This window comes from Tinamus guttatus, unplaced genomic scaffold, assembly GCF_059628265.1.
Source record: "Tinamus guttatus ecotype Peru unplaced genomic scaffold, ASM5962826v1 Tinamus_guttatus_pri_ptg000197l, whole genome shotgun sequence".
NCBI classification, from domain to species: domain Eukaryota; kingdom Metazoa; phylum Chordata; class Aves; order Tinamiformes; family Tinamidae; genus Tinamus; species Tinamus guttatus.
The window spans coordinates 1,264,719-1,283,227 of NW_028288731.1; the positions used below are offsets into that span (position 1 = coordinate 1,264,719).

At 42.7% G+C, this 18,509-nt stretch overlaps 1 protein-coding gene across 1 annotated transcript in view; it reads left to right on the plus strand.

The window, feature by feature from the left end:
- ABCA12 (ATP binding cassette subfamily A member 12) overlaps window positions 1-18,509 on the plus strand; it is an 87,771-nt gene that overhangs the window by 49,398 nt on the left and 19,864 nt on the right. The window contains exons 24-39 of the mRNA XM_088523800.1: window positions 2,135-2,249; window positions 3,591-3,920; window positions 4,682-4,751; window positions 4,851-4,985; window positions 5,678-5,833; window positions 6,590-6,767; window positions 8,289-8,507; window positions 9,134-9,330; window positions 9,717-9,877; window positions 11,096-11,320; window positions 11,474-11,612; window positions 12,962-13,214; window positions 14,428-14,514; window positions 15,437-15,530; window positions 17,049-17,176; window positions 18,270-18,357. Of these exons, the coding sequence (XP_088379926.1) occupies window positions 2,135-2,249; window positions 3,591-3,920; window positions 4,682-4,751; window positions 4,851-4,985; window positions 5,678-5,833; window positions 6,590-6,767; window positions 8,289-8,507; window positions 9,134-9,330; window positions 9,717-9,877; window positions 11,096-11,320; window positions 11,474-11,612; window positions 12,962-13,214; window positions 14,428-14,514; window positions 15,437-15,530; window positions 17,049-17,176; window positions 18,270-18,357 (2,575 nt within the window). The remainder of the gene's footprint in view (window positions 1-2,134; window positions 2,250-3,590; window positions 3,921-4,681; window positions 4,752-4,850; window positions 4,986-5,677; window positions 5,834-6,589; window positions 6,768-8,288; window positions 8,508-9,133; window positions 9,331-9,716; window positions 9,878-11,095; window positions 11,321-11,473; window positions 11,613-12,961; window positions 13,215-14,427; window positions 14,515-15,436; window positions 15,531-17,048; window positions 17,177-18,269; window positions 18,358-18,509) is intronic.

Sequence of the window (18,509 nt, forward strand, 5' to 3'; positions counted from 1 at the left end):
CTACTGTGGGTGTTTACGTGTTGACAGAACAACAGAATGAGAAAATGAACTTATCGAGCAAAAAAGAGGCCCTGAGTTTATGAACTCTGTTCCTTGATACTGCTACATAGCTGTGGTATTTGTTATTCATTCCAGCAGTGGCAGCTAATATTCAGTATGTGGTGAATAGTTCTCAATGCAGGTGCCTCTCACAGATGCATCAAGAACATTAGGAGGGAAGATGAAATTGTACCATTCTTCTCCGGAGATGGAGGAAGACCAAGGAGCTTTTGATGCACTGAGTTGTCAGGGTTCACAGGATATTATATAGAGCATTGCAGCGTGAATGGTGTGTGGACCAGAATAAGTTTTGAATGATAAAACAGTTCAAAAATTTTGGATTATCTTCCTTTCCACTCATCTTGAGCCAGATCTGCAGCTCGTATAAGCTGTACCTCTGCCAAATGCAAATAGAGAAGCCAGTATCTCACAGCTGAGGACCAGCCCCTCTGGCAAGACCATTTTTGTTGGCATTGGAAACCTGGCAGCGTGGGTCTTCCTCCAAGTTACTACCCTGACCACAGCCGGTGGTCAAACCGGGTAGAAAATGCACCAGGAAGGAATTTCATGTCCATTACAAAGCATTGAAGGATGTAGTGGTGGGGGGATAATCATGCCACAACTGATGGTCTTGCTCAGACCAGGAGTACAGGCTCAGCCTGGGAACTCTTTCTACTGAAAAGTCTGCATGTCTCCTGTGTGAGCTAAAAGCAGGAGCTGTAGCAGACACATTAACTTCATGTCTCGTCCTATCACTTAGGAGAGCTGGGGGCCTGTAATCTTTTGGTAAGGTAACTGCATACAAAGTGCCTGCCACTTTATTGTTCTTCTAAGTATACAGGCAGTAGGCATTCAAACCAAATGTCAACTGCTTGCAGCAAATATATCGGTTATTGCTGTGAGATACTTTCATATTGTGATTAACTGGCTGCCAGGGCCAGGTAATACAAGGATATCTGCTCCCTGTCTTGTTCCTGAGCTGCTAAAAAAACAGCTTGCCTTTGGGATATCCTCCCTCCCCCAGGTTCAGAGGGACATGAATTTGCTCAATTATTAAAATACGTAAAGGCTTTGGAATGGCATCCCTGAGAAGTCATTGTAAAATGGACTTCTATTGATCGTTATTGCATAGTTGCCATCCTCTAGGGAGATGATAAAATGTCGTATACCACTGTGCAGAAGGTGTGGGGAAATGCTAAATTTTTAATAGCCTAGAGATCATGCACAAGGTCCTAGCCAAAAAAAAAAAGTAGAGTTACCGAAATGCCTTTTTACTGTTTGTTTTAAATATGGATTCATTTGTACAGAAGCCTTTCCTCAAAGCACTGCTTTGGGGAAATTTTTCAGTTTTTCAGAGAGAAAATTATGAAACCCCAAAGTTCATTTTTTACTGTTACTGCACATTAAACTTTTCCCAGGAAATAACACTGATATTTGTTTAAAGCCAGAGCTAGAAATAAAGAAGGGAAGAATAAGCCCTGTAGATAAAATGAAGTGAATCTCCTGCTGTAAAAACACACTTTCCATCACAGAAGGAGGATTTTACTGTTCGCTGTTCTTATTTCTTTTCTCTGGGCTCATTCAGCATGGGAGGAAGGTTTTTGTTTAAAGCCAGGAGCAGAGGACTGTGAAGTCCACCTTGCACATACGGAGGGGCAAATATGTCTCCCTGCTGGGCAGCACCTAAATCCTAACTCAAGGAACAAGATAATATGGCCTGATTAGAAATTTTTGGCCATTACATTTAGTGACAGAACTGGCTGTTGTAGTTTTTCAAACCGAGAGATGCTCCTCATCAGAGAGCCAGGAGATGTCTCTGCCCTGTGGCAGTTCCTGCTCCTGCAAGTGGTGGTACTGAGCAAAATTGCTTCCAGAATATTGCTGGAAATAACCACAGGCAGGGGCTTCATGAATGGAAAATTTAATTCAAGGGCAAAATAGCCTTTTTTTGTAATTATTAGTTATGCTCCATGTTTTGAAGTATAAGTGTTTCCTCTCCTGTGCCAAAGTATTATTCTGAAAAATATATTCACTATAAATCCTTAATCCTCCGAGCATTTAGTATTCCGCTAAAGACTGCGTTTGTCTTTTACAGGTTCTTAATCAGCGTGACCTACTCTCTTCCATTTGCTCTGATGGCTGCTTGGGTACTGTTTATAGCTGATTTTGTTAAAACACTTGTTCAAGAGAAAGATCTGAGGCTTTATGAGGTACGTTGGAGCTTTCTGTGGCACGCAAAATTATAAACAGGTTTTCCTTATTAGTGAATAGTACATCTCATGTGCAATATTAAATGGAGCAAAACGAGCATTAAGGAAAATGATATTCTGAATACCTATTGTTTGACCTGCTGCTTAAATTCTGACATTGTAAGCAAGTTTAAAACTAAAAATGCAGGATATTTGCCCTTAAAGTAGTGAGACTGTTACTTCATAGTTCTGAATACTAGAAACTTTGGGATGTCAGAAAATTGCAAGTTTGCTGAAGATAAAAATCTCTCTAAAATTTATGTTGAATCATACCTACTGGGGGTGAAGACCTGCAAAGTAGACTTACTTCCTATCCTTGAAATTACTTTACTTAATATTTCAAAAGGTGCTGCATCTTATATCAACTCCTCTGAAATGGAGCTCTTGATTCAGCTTGCTATTGGAAAAGAAATGACATGGAGACAAATGGAATTTACTTAATTAATTCAGGTTTTCACTGTGAACAAAGTCAACAGAGATGAACAGCAAAGAACTTTTGTAAAACTAAGCTTAGGCAAGCAACAAAAGCTCGAGCAGATTTGTTTTTCATCTGGTGCCATGGAAACAAATGCTTGTTCACCAAAAAATTTCAGAAGAAAAAGGGCACTCTGTGAACTATAATGAGATTAAAATGAACAAACCCCACTGGATAGTTGACAGCCGCTTTCCCTAGTTTTGTGAATCTAGTTTCATTGTCTCTAAGAATCAAGATGTCTGCAGTCATTTTAGGTGTATAATAACCTACAACAAGACACTGGTAGTTATTGTTCCTTTGGGATTGTGCAATATAAATTTCTATTTCTACATAAATCTTACGGACTTGTTCATCAAATGATACAGATTAATATTGCTTCATTATAACCGTGCTAATTTATCTATTAATGTCTTTTGGTGGGGATTAAATGTTTTTGTTTCAGAGATGTTTTTTTAGAAAGAGGTTTTTACCCTCAAACCACGCATATCCATGCTATTATTTTGAAAGGTAACCAAAATGCTTTAGAGAAGCAACAAATGTAAGGCAGTTGTGTCTTTGGGGCTTGTGGGATGCAACAGTTTGTACTGTAGATCCTGTCTGTTTTGACCTTGGCAGTGGGCTGTTTTGCAAGTGTAGGACATGCCAGAAACGTGAGTGCTTGGTTTCTTCTTTGTCAGCATTATGGCACTATGCCAAAGTGTGAAAGTGTGTTTTGATTGTATGCCCTATCGAGATATTGAAAAGAGAAGAATGAAACAGTTCAATATCAGCAAAAAAGATACCTTAATAGTTGTTTGTGGTTCTTTCTTTCACCTTTCTCTATGCAGTACATGAAAATGATGGGCGTTAATGCCAGCAGCCACTTCATCGCCTGGTTCATAGAGTGTGCCATCTTCCTTTTAATCACTGTCACCTTCCTCGTCATCGTTCTGAAAGTAGGTGACATCCTTCCAAAAACAAACACAGCTCTCCTGTTCCTGTATCTTATGGACTACAGCCTCTCCATCATAGCCATGAGCTACTTCATTAGTGTTTTCTTCAACAACACCAACATAGCAGCCTTGGTGGGCAGTCTTGTATACATCCTCACCTTCTTCCCCTTCATAGTGTTGCTTGTCATTGAGAATCACTTGAGCTTCTCTGTGAAGAGCCTACTGGTAAGTTTTGCTTTTCGGTAACAAGGATCATGTGTGTGAAAATGGACAATAGCTTTCCATAAGATTCCATTCGTGTTATGATTTGTGTCACAAATATAATGAGTTTGATACCTTTCTAAGCTCTAGGAGTGGGTGTCGACAAGTCATAGAATCACAGAATTGTTAAGCTTGGAAGGGACCTTTAGAGATCATCTAGTCCAACCCCTCTGCACATTCAGGGTCACCTGGCACAGCTAGGTGACAGGCGGGTGGTCTGCTGAAGGGAAACCTGGAATTAGTTGTTGTCGCATGACTGAAAGCCATGCTTGTGGCATTTTAATACATTACAACCTGTCAGCTGAGTCCGAGTAGCTTGACCTGTGTATGTTGCCTTTTCTAGTTGCAAAACAAAATAGCTTAGCTGCAACTTCTGTAAATGGTAAGGCCGTGTTCAGTGAAGGGATTAGGTAGCAGCTAATTACCCATCTTCGTTATATCTGTTTACTCATGGAAGATTAGTGCCCTGTATGAGGAAGAAAGTTGAGTCCTGAGAATGGGAAACAAAGGGAAGGAATATTCTTAGGGCAGGGCTATAGCCTGTTGCTGGAAGTGTCACACATCACTGACATAATCCATTGCTCTTTGAGTGGCTATTGGAATAAATGTCACTAATATTTCAGGCTCATGGGTCAAGGCATTGAGGTATCCGATTACTGACTGTTTTGATTTCTCTTTGAGATTAATTCATGAAGTCTTTGCTTCAAATTTTCTTTATTCCACAGAGCCTGTTGTCTCCAACAGCATTCAGTTATGCAAGTCAATACATTGCTCGATATGAGGCCCAGGGCATAGGTATGTTTATTGCAAAAAAACTGTGCTTTGAGCTGTCATGATTGTGACATTTCATTAACATGGTTCTGTTTGTCTGCATTTCTAATTTCCTTTCTGCAGGTCTGCAGTGGGACAACATGTATAAATCTCCAATGATTGGAGACAACACTTCCTTTGGCTGGATGTGCTGGCTTATCCTGATAGACTCTCTCATTTACTTCATTCTAGGATGGTATATAAGGAATGTTTTCCCAGGTAATGATGTGAAACTTAAAGGCTGCAATACTATTTCCTGGAGAAACCAGGAAAAGCAGTGGCTGGTGCTAGAATTAAAGCAATAAGACAATCAGCACACCCAAGGATGCCTCTGTTTCAGGATCAAAAAGGGGCTTGAGTTGGCGGGTCTGAGCATATTAATGGATCCTGTGATAGGACAGAGCAGGGGAGCATTAGGATTCTCCTGCTTATTACATGGGTAGCGGGGACCTCTGAGTAAGTGGAGACCAAGGGCAGAGGAGGATGTGTGCACTCTCTGGTTGGTGGAAAGGAGAACAGAGTCTGCTAGCCTGCTTTTGTCAGGCAAGTGATTTTGCGTTGTGTTACTTATATCATTTGACTTCAAAACGTAATTCCTGCCGTGGGCAAGAGACAGTACATTTGTCTTTTGCTTTTCTTCCCCACCTAATGAAGCAGTCCCCTGGCATGCAGAAATCTACCTAGTGGAAAATGTAAAGTACTCCAGCCCTCTGGCTATGAAGTTACTCAGAATAATATATTAGCAACTGCTTCCTACTATGTCAATCACGAGAATACCCTCTACCAAGTGTCCATAGTTCATGAGCACATAAAGAGAGGAGAGAGTTCTCTGCTGCCTTTTTAAGCATATTCCAACGGCGATGCATCCTGTAGAAGCAGATACTTTAATATTTTTCCTCTTCTCAATGCAGGGAGGTACGGTATGGCTGCTCCCTGGTATTTTCCATTGCTTCCATCTTACTGGATTGAATACAATGGTTATATCCCCTTCTGGAATGAGAAACGAAGAACCTTTCTCTTCACCAAGCTGCTGTTGAGGAAAGAAGCCACCATCAGCAATAAGATATGTATGTGAATGCTAGATGGGGTAATGATGCTAACTTATGTCTTAGGTAAATGAAGCCAAATGTGCAAAGGGCACCATTTTCTATGTAGTTGTTAGTTCTGAAGACTAACAACTGAAAGCACATTTCTATGTTCATCCCTATTTTGTGGCACAGGAAAACTTTAAAGCTGTTACTTAGGTGAAAGACTTGCTATTTGTTTTGGAATTCTAAATTAGTATTTGTATGTATATTTCTTTATGTGTAGGCTATAGGTGGGCATACAGCTTGGATACAGCTATCTCAAACTGCAGCACTCTATGTAGAAATACACTTTTATTTGTACAAGCAAATACAGGTTTCCAGTTGGGAAAAGAGATGTGTGCTTCTGTTTTTCTCTCTTAAATTTTTAACCTGTAAAATATTGTCGGACCACACGTAATTGCTTGCTGATGCTGCCTAACATAAAATATCTCAGTAGCTTTGCTCTCTGCCCTCTGCTTTTCTTGGCTTAGCATAGGTTAAGTTAGGTGCCCTGAAACATTTAAATACAAGACCTTTCTGAAAGTGATTAATGTTTATTGTCAGGAGTTATTAGAAGTTGCAAGAGTGAAAAGGAGAAATCCTGGAGAGCACAGTTCCTTCAAAATGTTCTCTGCATTCCCAGTCAAAAGACACTTAGTTTTGCTACATTTATTTTTTTAAAAAGCCCTGATTGTCTCTGAGATGAAAGAAAGCAGCACAAATATCTATCCTCTGACCCTTCCTTTGGTGTTGCAGGTGCACCCCCTCCTCATTTGGAACCAGAGCCCACTGACCTCACCTTAGGAGTCTCCCTCAAGGGTATAACCAAGATCTATGGATCCAAAGCTGCGGTGGAGAACCTCAGCCTGAACTTCTATGAAGGGAACATCACTTCCCTGCTGGGACACAATGGAGCAGGGAAGACTACGACCATGTATGTCACCTTTAAAGCAGAGCTATTTTATTCTGTAGAGCACAGTGAGTAGAGGAAAGAACAAGTGGGACCACACGGTGTTTTGAGGCTGAATAAGATGCTTTAGTAGACCTGAATTCTTTTGTAGTTTTATCTTGCTCTTTGACAACCTAAGCAGTACCTTCATCTGTTAGAGTTAAGGGTCCTATTTTTGCATAGGAATATGCTGCTTAGTCTGCAGGATTCCTGTAATGCACAGCAGAGCCGCTGTTACAGTGATGCTCTGGTGCCTGGGGTTAGGCTCATCAGCTGTCAGCAGCTTGTGCTCACACCAAAGTTGAGTGCTATTAGCAAAAAAAGCTTAGTAATGATATATTTAAGCTGTACGTATGTGTAGGCTGGAAGGTAGGGCAGTGGGTTAATCTGTTGGCCTTTGAGCGCTTCTAGCCTTGCCTTTTATGAGTTATTATTTAAACTGTTAGATCCCAGCACTAAAACAGGCCTGTACAACTTGATTTCCCCACTGATATATATGTACATATATATGCATCACTGTGAAAGCCACATTAAGCTGATAAGTAGAAGCCCCAGAAGAGCCAAAAACACTGATAGGTGAGTGCCCCATTTCAGCGGATAACAAATTCAGCTCATGCCCTCTTGGCGAAGTGTAGGCAAAGTCGCTATATAGAAGAGTATAATGGCCTCTAGAAACTTAGTGTAGACCTCAAATCCTGAGTAAGGTCACAAGTTACCTCTCCTTTTTAATGATGGATAAAAGGCCCAGGAGAGAGAAAAGCTCTGGGAAGGTGAAGAGCAGTCTGAGATGCATTTTCTCTCTTTATTCCCAGCAGGACAGTGATAAAAATGACCTATATTGCGCAAGTAGTTATTCAGGGCAGAAGTTGTTTAAGTCAGGTCTGTTAGGCATTCCTGTATAGGTAACTATTCGCGTGAACAAGATGGAAGTGCTGCCCTCTGTGAGGCATCTTGTCTGGGAATCCTCCCTCATTTCTTGCTATTAATGGCACTGAAATCAGATTTCTGTGCTCTGATGTGGTCAGCAAGATGAGATGTGCTTATCAAGCTCTGATGCGGATAGCAATAAAAAGCAGCCTGGATACTGCAGCCAGACCTCAAAGAATGAAGAATAACTGCATTATATGAACTTCCAGTGATTAAATTGGAAGCCAAGGGGATTCGTGTGAGTTGAGTAGCACAGTAGTCTGATTTGGGAAGGGGGCAGATTCCCGCGGATGAAAGTACACGTTAAAAGTAACCAGAATTCAGTGTGCGAGCTCAGTATTTCCCGTTGCAGCCTCACAGAGGTGAAGGAGGAAGGATCCCTTTTGATGTTAGCCAGCCACCCCTCTGCCAAAGCACTGGCAAACACCAGGAGAAGCTGTATTCTGTAGTGTCTCTCTGTAAGGAGCATGATGGTGATGTAGGGAAGCCTTGGAAGTGGTGATGGGTGCAAGACCATGGAAAGATTTCTTGTGGCTTTCTCCTTTTTTATTTCCTTTTCTATTTATTTTCCCCTTTTAGATCTATTTTGACTGGGCTGTTCCCTACATCATCAGGTACTATTGTTGTCTATGGCAAAGACATCAAGACTGACCAGGAGGTTATCAGGAAGAACATGGGTGTGTGTATGCAGCACAACGTGCTGTTCAACTACCTCACCACAAAGGAGCACTTGCTGCTCTATGGGTACATCAAAGTTCCTCACTGGAGTAAAGAGGACCTCTACCAAGAAGTGAACAGGTATAAAAACAGCAGAGCTGGAGAAGGGAGAGGGCTGCCAAAATCACTTATTATGTGATGGTGTCATTGCCACTGCAAAGTTCGGGTGCATGATTTTGAGCTCTGCTAAGCGCTCATCTTAGAGTCCAAATAAGGCCTGACTAGGGGAATATATTGAGTGTTGACATCTGTGGCTATAAGAAAACAAGGTCTCTTCTCCAGGGGGTTTACAAGCTTCTGTGGCAATTCTTAGGAGATGAATTACAGGTCTGGTCCTTGATTCTTTACAGTTTTCCCCAGAAAGAGATTTAATCAACGAGTCAGAAAGATGATGCCAGTTTTATTGGTTCTGCAAGGAAGTGACGCAGCCAGACCATCCCAGGGAATTTGGATTTGATGTTCTCAGTTCATGAGGTTAAGCCTTTAACCTTGGCTTGTCAGAAAACACTCTAAAAATGTTAAAATTAAAATCCCAGTGGCTGAGCTGCAGGGTGAATCATCTCTTAGCACTGTGACCATTCAGCAGGGCAGTGCACATCTGAGCAGTTTTTCATCTGCAGTTACGTTGTTTGCTGTTTTCAGGTTCCTTGCTTTTAAAATATTCTTGAACTGCAACCTTTGGGGATTGTTTTTCCTTTGTTTTCAAGGACTTTGAAGGAGACTGGACTGTATGGCCATCGTCATAAGCTAACTGGTTCCCTGTCCGGGGGAATGAAGAGGAAGTTGTCTATAGCTATTGCTCTCCTGGGTGGATCAAGGGTGGTGATACTGGATGAACCAACCACAGGGGTGGATCCATGCTCTCGGAGGAGTATTTGGGAAATTATCTCCAAGAATAAAAAAGGTACTGTGATGGGGTAAGATGCCACCCAGTGGCAAAGGCGATATGTGCCACTTGGGAAAATAAGATTTCAGTGTCTTTGAACTCTGGGTTTTGGAGACCATGGAGAGCTAACTGTGGGGACTGGGACTTTGCAGATTGCTCTGAGAGAATCCTGGGTTCTTGTAAATTCAGAGTGTCGCTGGAAAAGTAACCTTGCCCTAATAGGCAGATTATGTTATTCTGACATAGTTTCCCTGTGGTTGCTCTTTGTCCAGTTTTATTAATAATTCCAAAAGAGTGCTGTGTATTTTCACCTGATACTGTGTCCTCTAATGCAGTGCAGCTTTCATCTGTCTCCTCATGTGTGTTTATTCTGCACTGGCAAACATTGGCTCTCTGTTTTCTAGGCAGAACCATTATTCTCTCAACGCATCATTTGGATGAAGCAGAAGTACTGAGTGACCGAATTGCCTTCCTAGAGCATGGGGGACTCAAATGCTGTGGGTCGCCGTTCTATCTCAAGGAAACATTTGGCGATGGGTACCACCTGACTCTCACCAAAAAGAAGGTTTGTGCATGGTATTTGTAAGAAGGTATGAAGATTTATGTAGAGTTCACCTTAAATTTCCAGACTCATATGAAGAAAAGTGTTTCTTTTTATGATAAACATCTTGGGTGGGATATCTAGTCAGTTATGTGACAGGAGGGAAAGAGACAAGTCATAGTGTCCCCCAGCAATAAAGCATGTTGCAGAAGGTTCATCTCAGTCTTCTCTCAATGTTTTCATTGTGGCATGGGTATTCCAGTAGAGTCTCACTAAACTTTCTGGAGGATGATGCAGAGCCCTGGTCCTGAGCCTGAGTGTGTCAGGTGAGGCCTTTTCATCTTCTCTTCCCTGCTGGGCCATCACTCCCTTTTGGTGCCCTGTAAGTCTGACTGACACAGCAGGTCCTGTTGGTGGCAGGGACAGAGATTTGCCTGGTTTGTGGATCCACTTTGTGCCCAGCCAGAGCTCTTGGCTGCACTGATGAACAAGCTGCCACTTCGTGCTGTGAGTGGGAGCTGAACGACAGGTCAGCGGGTTGTGTTAGATGCAGGGAGACACCAAAGAACTAAGGAAGGTCTGGATGTGTGAACACCCTTCTCAGAGAGGTGCTACCCAGCCTGTCACCCCCATTTCGCCTCAGAGCAGAGAAGGGCTGCAGGAAACTCTACTCTTATTATTAAGGTATCATTCGTAGACCCAGCATGTATTCTTCTGTGCAGATACGGAGAGAAATCACCTTCTCTTCCAAACTGCTAGCAAGATGGATAGAGAAAATTAAAAAGGACCCATGTGCAAGCCCCATTTTTAATGCAGAAAAAGAAGAGTGTGCTTGTGCTGGCAGCCCAGTGCAGATATCATAGCAAGGCTTTTTCTCTGTCTTACTATGAACCATCCAGCATGTGCAAAGAGGTTAATTCAGCCCAATTCCAGCTCATCTGTGGACAGAGGGAGCCCAGCCAGGAACATGCAAGTCTGGATGGGCCTCAGCTGCACACAGCATGGCTCCCCAAAGTACCCAGAACTCAGCTCTAGCAGTGGGGATCCTGAGAAAATCGACACCACAGCTTGGCGTTAAACTTCCCATGTCTCCTTCGAGGGCCACAAACCCAGTTTTAGCTCTTTAATGTTTGAACTGAGATCACATGGTTTTACTGTGAGACAGGATTTCAGTTGAGCCCTGCAGTTGCAGGCTCAATCTCTGAGCCCTCTTGATGACCATAGTGTGTTTCTCATTTTCAGAACATGATAGAGGAGTGTGATACAGCAGCAGTGACTTCCCTGATCCAGTCACACCTCCCTGAGGCCTATCTCAAGGAGGATATTGGTGGAGAGCTTGTGTACGTGCTTCCACCCTTCAAGTCGGCAGTCTCTGGGGCCTACCAGGCACTTCTCAGAGCTCTTGATACCAGCCTGAATGATCTTCACCTTGGTTGCTATGGGATTTCAAACACAACTGTGGAAGAGGTAAGAGCTCAGGATCCATTCAGTTTAATGAAACATTGCAGAGATTAAAGGAATACTAGTCCAAAGGACTCCATTTACTGAAATGATGATCAGAATTCACTCTCCTCCACATTGCAGCTCTGTAGTCTTCCTTCTTGTTTTCTTGCTCCGTAGGTGTTTCTCAATCTGACAAAAGAGCTAGGGAAGGACCAGCAAGCAGATGCTGAACTGCCCCAACATCTGCCTGGATCCAGTGGCCAAATGGGCAGTGATGAAATGTCTGTGAGCACAGATACCTTCACGGAAAGAGACGGTACTAATTTACCTCCAGGTTTTATTCCAGATTTAACCAAGATGCAAACAGTGATAAATTTACTGATATGGGCTCCATTGTCCTCTTTCTTTGCTGCAGACTAAGTATTACCCAACCAGAAATCATGAAACAATAACTCAATGAAAGTACAGTGCTCAACAGTTGTTTAGATCCACTGGTTTGAGTAGTCTGAGTCACAGAATAAATTATAGAGGGGTTTGGTTTGTATCCACCTTCCTTTAAATTGATTCAGGTTTTAATCTAATCAAATACAGTGTGTGGGTGAAAGAGCAGATGTATGCCTCTGCAATTAATTGCTGTAATTGATGTAGAGGACTAATTCCTTACAATTAACACTATTTGAGAGAAACTTCATGGAATCTCTGTAATCTGCTGCAGAGGCAGCAGAGCTCACAGCTGGGTCTGCTTTCGTGCTTTTTGCTTTGTCAACAGCTCAAAGGGCCAGACAGCAGGGTGAGATCGGGTTCAGATGAATGTCAAGCTTTACTGGTGTCTCTGAGGGCTGCAGAAGGAAGCACTGCCTAAAAATTAGTAAATAGCTGGTTGCATCTCCTTTCTCACAGAGTAGAAACATATTTTTGCCTATGAATATATCATTTATAGATAGGGAAACAGCCAAGGGACAACGCAGAGGTATTTTCAGGCTCACTTCTCAGAGCTGACCTGCACTTTAAGTGTGCAGCACCATAAACAGTAATTCAGATGTGTAGAGAAGTGTTTTATGTCTCCCCTAATGAGAGCACTGAGGATGATTTGCTTCGTGTTGTATTACATAGATGAATATTTCATAAAGATGAATGTGTTGCACAGGGTTTGGCTTTGTTTTTAGTATGCCACAACCTTGTCCATGCAAATGATCGATTAGTTTGTGTGCCTTGTTTGCTTGTTTCAAAATGAATTCTGTTATTGATTTGTTTCTGAGGACCTGCTTTCTAAATGATGAGAATTTTCAGTTTGCTAATATAAAAGAATAATATGTTTCCCTGGCAAGCTACAGCTGGGTAGGTAGGAGGTAGATGACTTGTTGCATCTGGAAGACTGTTTTTCTCTTGCAAGATGTCAGAATGTATAAGCAACACACACTTATTAGAAATCATGCAGAAAATCAGTGTTACTTGGACACATGACTCCCAAGCCAAAACCTGAGTTCTCTCCTAGCTCTGATACTGTTTCATGCTTGCATGTGTTCCAACCTTGTAGTTTTGATTTTCCATCTGTAAAGGAGAGCAGGAGGCTAAACTTAGCTATACAGGGGTCCTATAATCTTTGATTCCCTATATTTCACATGTACTGATCCTTGACAAAATGCATTTTTCTTCTGTACCCAGATCAGCTCCTGATCAGATCCAAAAGCCTCAAGGGTTTGCCCTTGCTGCTTAAGAAGACCTCAGCTCTGTTCATTAAGAGATTCCACCACACCCGCCGGGATGTCAGAGGCTTCATTGCTCAGGTCATCCTCCCGGTCCTCTTTGTGACGGCTGCGATGGGACTCGGAACGCTGAGAACTAAAGAGACGGAATATCCAGAACTGATTCTTTCCCCCTCCTTGTATGGCACAGCTGACCAGGCAGACTTTTTTGGGTGAGTGGTATTCCTTTTAGTCATTGCACCTGTTGGTTTGTAAAGAGACAGTTCTACAATCAGGCTTATTTTTTAAGCAGATTAGTGGTTTTAATCATGCAGATAACCATGTAATGATAAAATTTTCCTCCTGATGAGTCTCTTGGGAAGATGGCTTTGCTCAGCCCAGCAAGCAGAGAGCTCTAGAAAGAAAACCTGTCAGTTGGAATGAACTATGAAACATGTTAGAAATGCTGTTTGCTTTTGGAGACCTCTGGCCTTGTGACAGCCATTTTTCCCCAAAACGATTTCTTTAAAAAATAAGAAACCTTCCCTTTAATTAGAAATGTGAGCATCCACATCAGTTGGCTCCAAAATTGAAGTCTGGAGTCCAAGTCTGCCCTGTGAACTGTCTGCATCACCCTCCTTTCTGTCAATAAAGGATAATTCCTTTAGGAACAGTCAGTACTCTCCTGCCCAGATTTTGCTTGTCCAGGGCACATAGTCATTTGAAGGGCTTGCAATTTTCAGTGTCACTTCATTGCCACTGAATGATTTCACCGTGCTTTAAAAAAAAAAAACAAACAAAAAACAGTGTAATTCATCATTCTGATTTCATGGTCTGAAATCCTGTTGTTCTCTAGTAATTCTCCGCTTTAGGTCGCAAGTAGCTCAGACATCATTACAGATCACACGTGTCCACTTTAAGGTATTTTTTCCCAGCACTGCTTCTGTAAGGTTAGGTGGGAGAAGGAACCAGACCCACTTGTCTCCGAGTTCTCTATTCCTGATGTTCTCTATTTTTCCTTATGGATGATTGCCAGAGAGCTGGATCAGAAGGGAGAAGTACCTTTCTGAATGACCTGCAACTCATCCACATAGTCCTGAAAATTGCAGTAGATTGCTGACTGTGAGAACAAAATTTTGATTGTCCCCAAGTGCATCAAGAACTTATTTAGCTCTGGAGACAGCAAAGTGCTGGAGTTGGTGTGCAGCTCTAAGCAGAGAGAGTCCTTCTAAAGCTGTGTGACTACCCTAATATGTTGCATGTACTTAAATTGCTTGCAGCATCTGTACCTAACATAATAATTTATTTAGCCTCATAAACAAATCCTGTTTTATTCAGGCACAGCTTTCCTCTGGTAGTAGAAGTATTTTGACCATTTATCTCTTTCTCTCTCTCTCTCTTTTTTTTTTTTTTTTTGTTGTTTTCTTTTCTTTTGTTAAATCTTAGGAATTTTAATGAAACCACAGATGCTTTAGTTGCTTCAATGCTTTCTTTCCCTGGAACAGATAACACATGCATGAATGAAAGCGACTCGTAAGTAGTTCTTGATCTTCTGTTTAAATTCCTGATCTGCGAGAGGAGCTGCCCTAACATTAATAGCCATCAGACCTTATTAACGATCTTTAATCACCTACAGATTTTTTCATGTGTTGGTGACGGTCTTCATGGCTCCCTGTGTAGCTTACAGTGAAGGCTCATATCTACTGGCATGACACTGAGTATCTTTGAAGACAGAAAACTGTGCTGTTTTTTATGGCAGAAGTAGGGATTTCCCCAATCCCTGCTCTTTGAAACCAGTGAGCTTGCTTGCCTGCAGAAGTATTCACCATTCAAGTGGACTCCTTGGAGTAAAGGAGTAGCTTTGGTAGTGACAGGATGCCAGGACCAGAGCAGGCTATCCTCATACGCAGTCCGTCCCTTGCCAATAATCCCATGTATAGCGCTGAACACACCCAGGAAGTTTTCAGCATAGCTGTTTGTATCTAAAAACTCTGCCATAAAAGCTGGCCTGTCCAGAGCTCTGCAGATTTTCAAGAAATCAGTAGTAAACTCTGAGCAGACTTGCACACAAATATTTCTACTGACTAGGCGCCATTACAGGACTCGCCAATTACTGCAGTAAGAGTAGCTGCTAATTTTGAACTGTAAGATGATCTTGGCCTTTGCCTGCTGACTCCCTCTGCTCTCTGCTGTGGGAGTCTGGCAGTGTCTTGGTTCTTGCGGATCAGCTGAACAAATCCAGGCACAGAGAGCAGTAGTGAGGGCTGCGCACAGGGAGCCACTGAACTCAGCAGGAAGAAGGGTGTTCTCTGGAGCACCCAGGGTTGACCACAAGGTCTACTCTTCTGCTTAACCTGTGTACTGCCGTGCTCACTGTCATTAAGCGTGACAGCTTTTAGTGTCATTTGCACACCTGGCCATGGAGAACCTCAGGGGAAAATGTGCTCACTTTCAGACGGTGTTTAACGGAGGACATGCTTGGCCAGTGGATTACTAACGGAGATGAAAGAGCCAAGTATTCTGCCTGTAACTGTACAGATGGCATCCAGGTAACCTTAAATAATCTTGGAAGAGAGAGAATGAACATGGGGCACTGGGAGGCCTTATAGGGTCTGTGAGATGATGTGGGTGGACATGATAATAAGGGGATCTCTGGTGTTCAGATTTGTCTCTTTTTTGGCCTTGTTTTTTTGCACCCTGGCTGAGCACAGATTGCATCAGTTTGGGGGAAGGAAGGAAAAATCATCCTGTGAAGATTCACTTGTTAATATATCTGTCTAGCTCCTCTTGGTGGGAGAAGGTTTAATGGTGTTTTTGACTGTTGTGTGATTGTCCCATTTAGCAGAAGTGAGTGTGTATTCATGAGGAAGATTGCATTTTATACAGCACTGTCATTATTTGAAAGTACAGCTATTATTGCTGTTTGCTGTTCAGAATTTAACTTGATGCAACAAGTAGATCCAACTGTCTTTGCTCGGTATTATACATAGGGATGATAAATAGTAACAATTAGCATTGCAGTGGTACATACAGAACCAGATATGGACCCTGCAAGGCTTAGTGTCTTTATATGTGCTTAAGGAAAAGGCAGATTCTGTCTCAAGGACTTAACAGTTTAGTGTGTTGAGCTGGGAGTCCAGCTGACCTCTCTTTAGTGCTATTCACCAGTCTTCAGCTTTTTCTAGTAGGAAATAAGATCCAGGGCACAGTGTGATGCTGTTTGTAAGATAAAGCATGCACTTTGTTGAACATTCCTAGCTATCCCTTAAAATACAGCTATTATGCAGGTTTTTGGACATAGTCTTAATCTCACATCATTAAAAGTATGGCATCGTTTTTCCAGTAGTCAGGATACTATTTGAAGCTGATTCTCACCTCCAGAAGGCACAGGCAGGTGTTCCTCAGCATGAGAGAAGCTATTTTGTCTATTCTGATGCAAAGTTATGAACAGATACGTGATGAGGAGGCTAAGGTTTTGTTATGTATGAGCTGAAAGAAGCAGCCAGCATGCTGGCTGATAGGATGTTTCAACCTTACAAAGCAGTCGATGCAAGTTTGACCCTCAGTGTGTTAAATTACATATTCGGGATAAGCCCAAGATTTCTTTGCAGCTCTGGACTATATTCCCAGTGACTGACAATACAGCAAAAGCATCTAGGGTGGCTGCTGATGAATGGAGGATGAGAGTTTGAGGTTGCTGCTCTGTGAGCTGTTTTGCTGTCTCTCATTGTCTGTGCAGCTGCTCTGAGGCTCTGCTAAATAAGACAGACCTGAATTCAGCAAAAATCTTCCTGTCTAGCACCAAGCACGTTTCAAGGTCTCACTGTTGCTAGTAGAACTAAAGTACAGCTTCAAGACAAGGTATCCTCGTAAGCACCTTGCTGGACATGTGCAAACCAACAAACAAGGATGCGTGCAGTGTGTCTCAGCACTTTGCAGATGACTAGTTTCTGTAGGAATCAGTCCCAGGACCAGAACATAGTCATGGCCTGCTCTTACCCTTGTCCTAAAACACCAAGTTTTAACTAAGACGACACAAACAATCTTCTTCATTTGTAACCTCTCAGACTTGCCCACCAACGAACTATTCTGCCCCTCACCGAAGAACGTTCTCCACGCGGATGCTTTATAACCTCACAGGGCACAATGTGGAGACCTACATCCTGGCAACTACCAAAGACTTCCTGCAAAAACGGTACAGTGTCAGTCCCTGTTCCTTCTCCTCTGCATTCTTTGGGGCACAGCAGCTGCTTATACATATAATTCCATTAGTTATACCAGTTAGCCAGGTATTTTGTACCGGTATCTTGCATGCTGATGGCTAGAAGTAGAAAGAGGCTAGGGGGGTGAATACTGGGAGCGTTATCCTCCCCCTCCTCTTTCTCCCCCAGATTGTGGCAGCAGATTGTGCGGGATGGGGAATAGAAGGGCCTTGCTGCTTTGGGTTTCTGTGAATCTGATGAAAGAAGGTAAAATGTATTGCAATGACAGAGTTACAGGGAAAGGTTCTTGCAAGTGCTGTGCTTCATCATAGCAGAGATAGCCTAGGGATAGCTTGTCAGTCACACGATAGGTGGATGGCTGGATCTGCCGACAAGCTTTTGTCTGGCTCTGAAATATTAAAAAAGAGGAAGATCTGACACAGCTTGTCCTGAAGTAAACCCTAGGGAGAGGGTAATTTTCATCAAAGTTTGCTTCTCTGAAGAGTCTTAGTGTGTGCTTCACTTCAACAAGTACCTCCATTCCAGCAAAGCCAGATTTGGAAATCTGAGTGAAAAGATGAGTGTTTTCTTATGCCATGGGACATAAGGAAAAAATAGAGCTATCAGAGTGTCCCGATGCTGCAGCAGAGTGTCTGGAGCAAAAAAATCCTGCCATTACGATAGTCAAGGGATGTGTTCATCTGTCCGCTGGTTTCAGCTAAGCTGCTCGTCTTCTGGGAAAACACACTCATCTTATTCCAGCGTGGTAGCCAACCAGGTTAGGAGCCTATGTAGCTCCAAAGGGTTTTTCAAATAGAGGCTGTCAGCCTGGGTTTGTGACAGAGCTGCCAAGTTTCTGTTCCCCTTTCTTTTTCCCCACAACAGGGCTCCTGCAGTATGTGGCCTAGCAGCACATACTGCAACAAGCTCTTCCATACTCTCTCTTGTAAGTCGACTAGGATTAATAGAGGTGATGGTGCCATGCACTGCATGACTGCTGCAGCAGAGCCCATGCTAAGTGACACTAGCTAAGGCTCCAGTGCATCCAGGTGAGGGTAATAACATTTACCTTTGCTTTCTACTCAGGTATGGTGGCTGGAGCTTTGGGTTGCCTTTGACTCCAGATCTCCAGTTTGATATCAGGCCTGTGCCCCCCAACAGGAGACTGACCAAGGTAACTAAACTTCCTGCTCATAATACCAAAGGAAATGTGGAACCAAGGAGGGAGTGCTGTGAATACAGGGATGTTTCAGGAGATAAAAATGAGTCCTTCTGAAGGCTGCAACTTGACATGGAGGAGATAACTTGCATGTCCTTTCCTCTCCC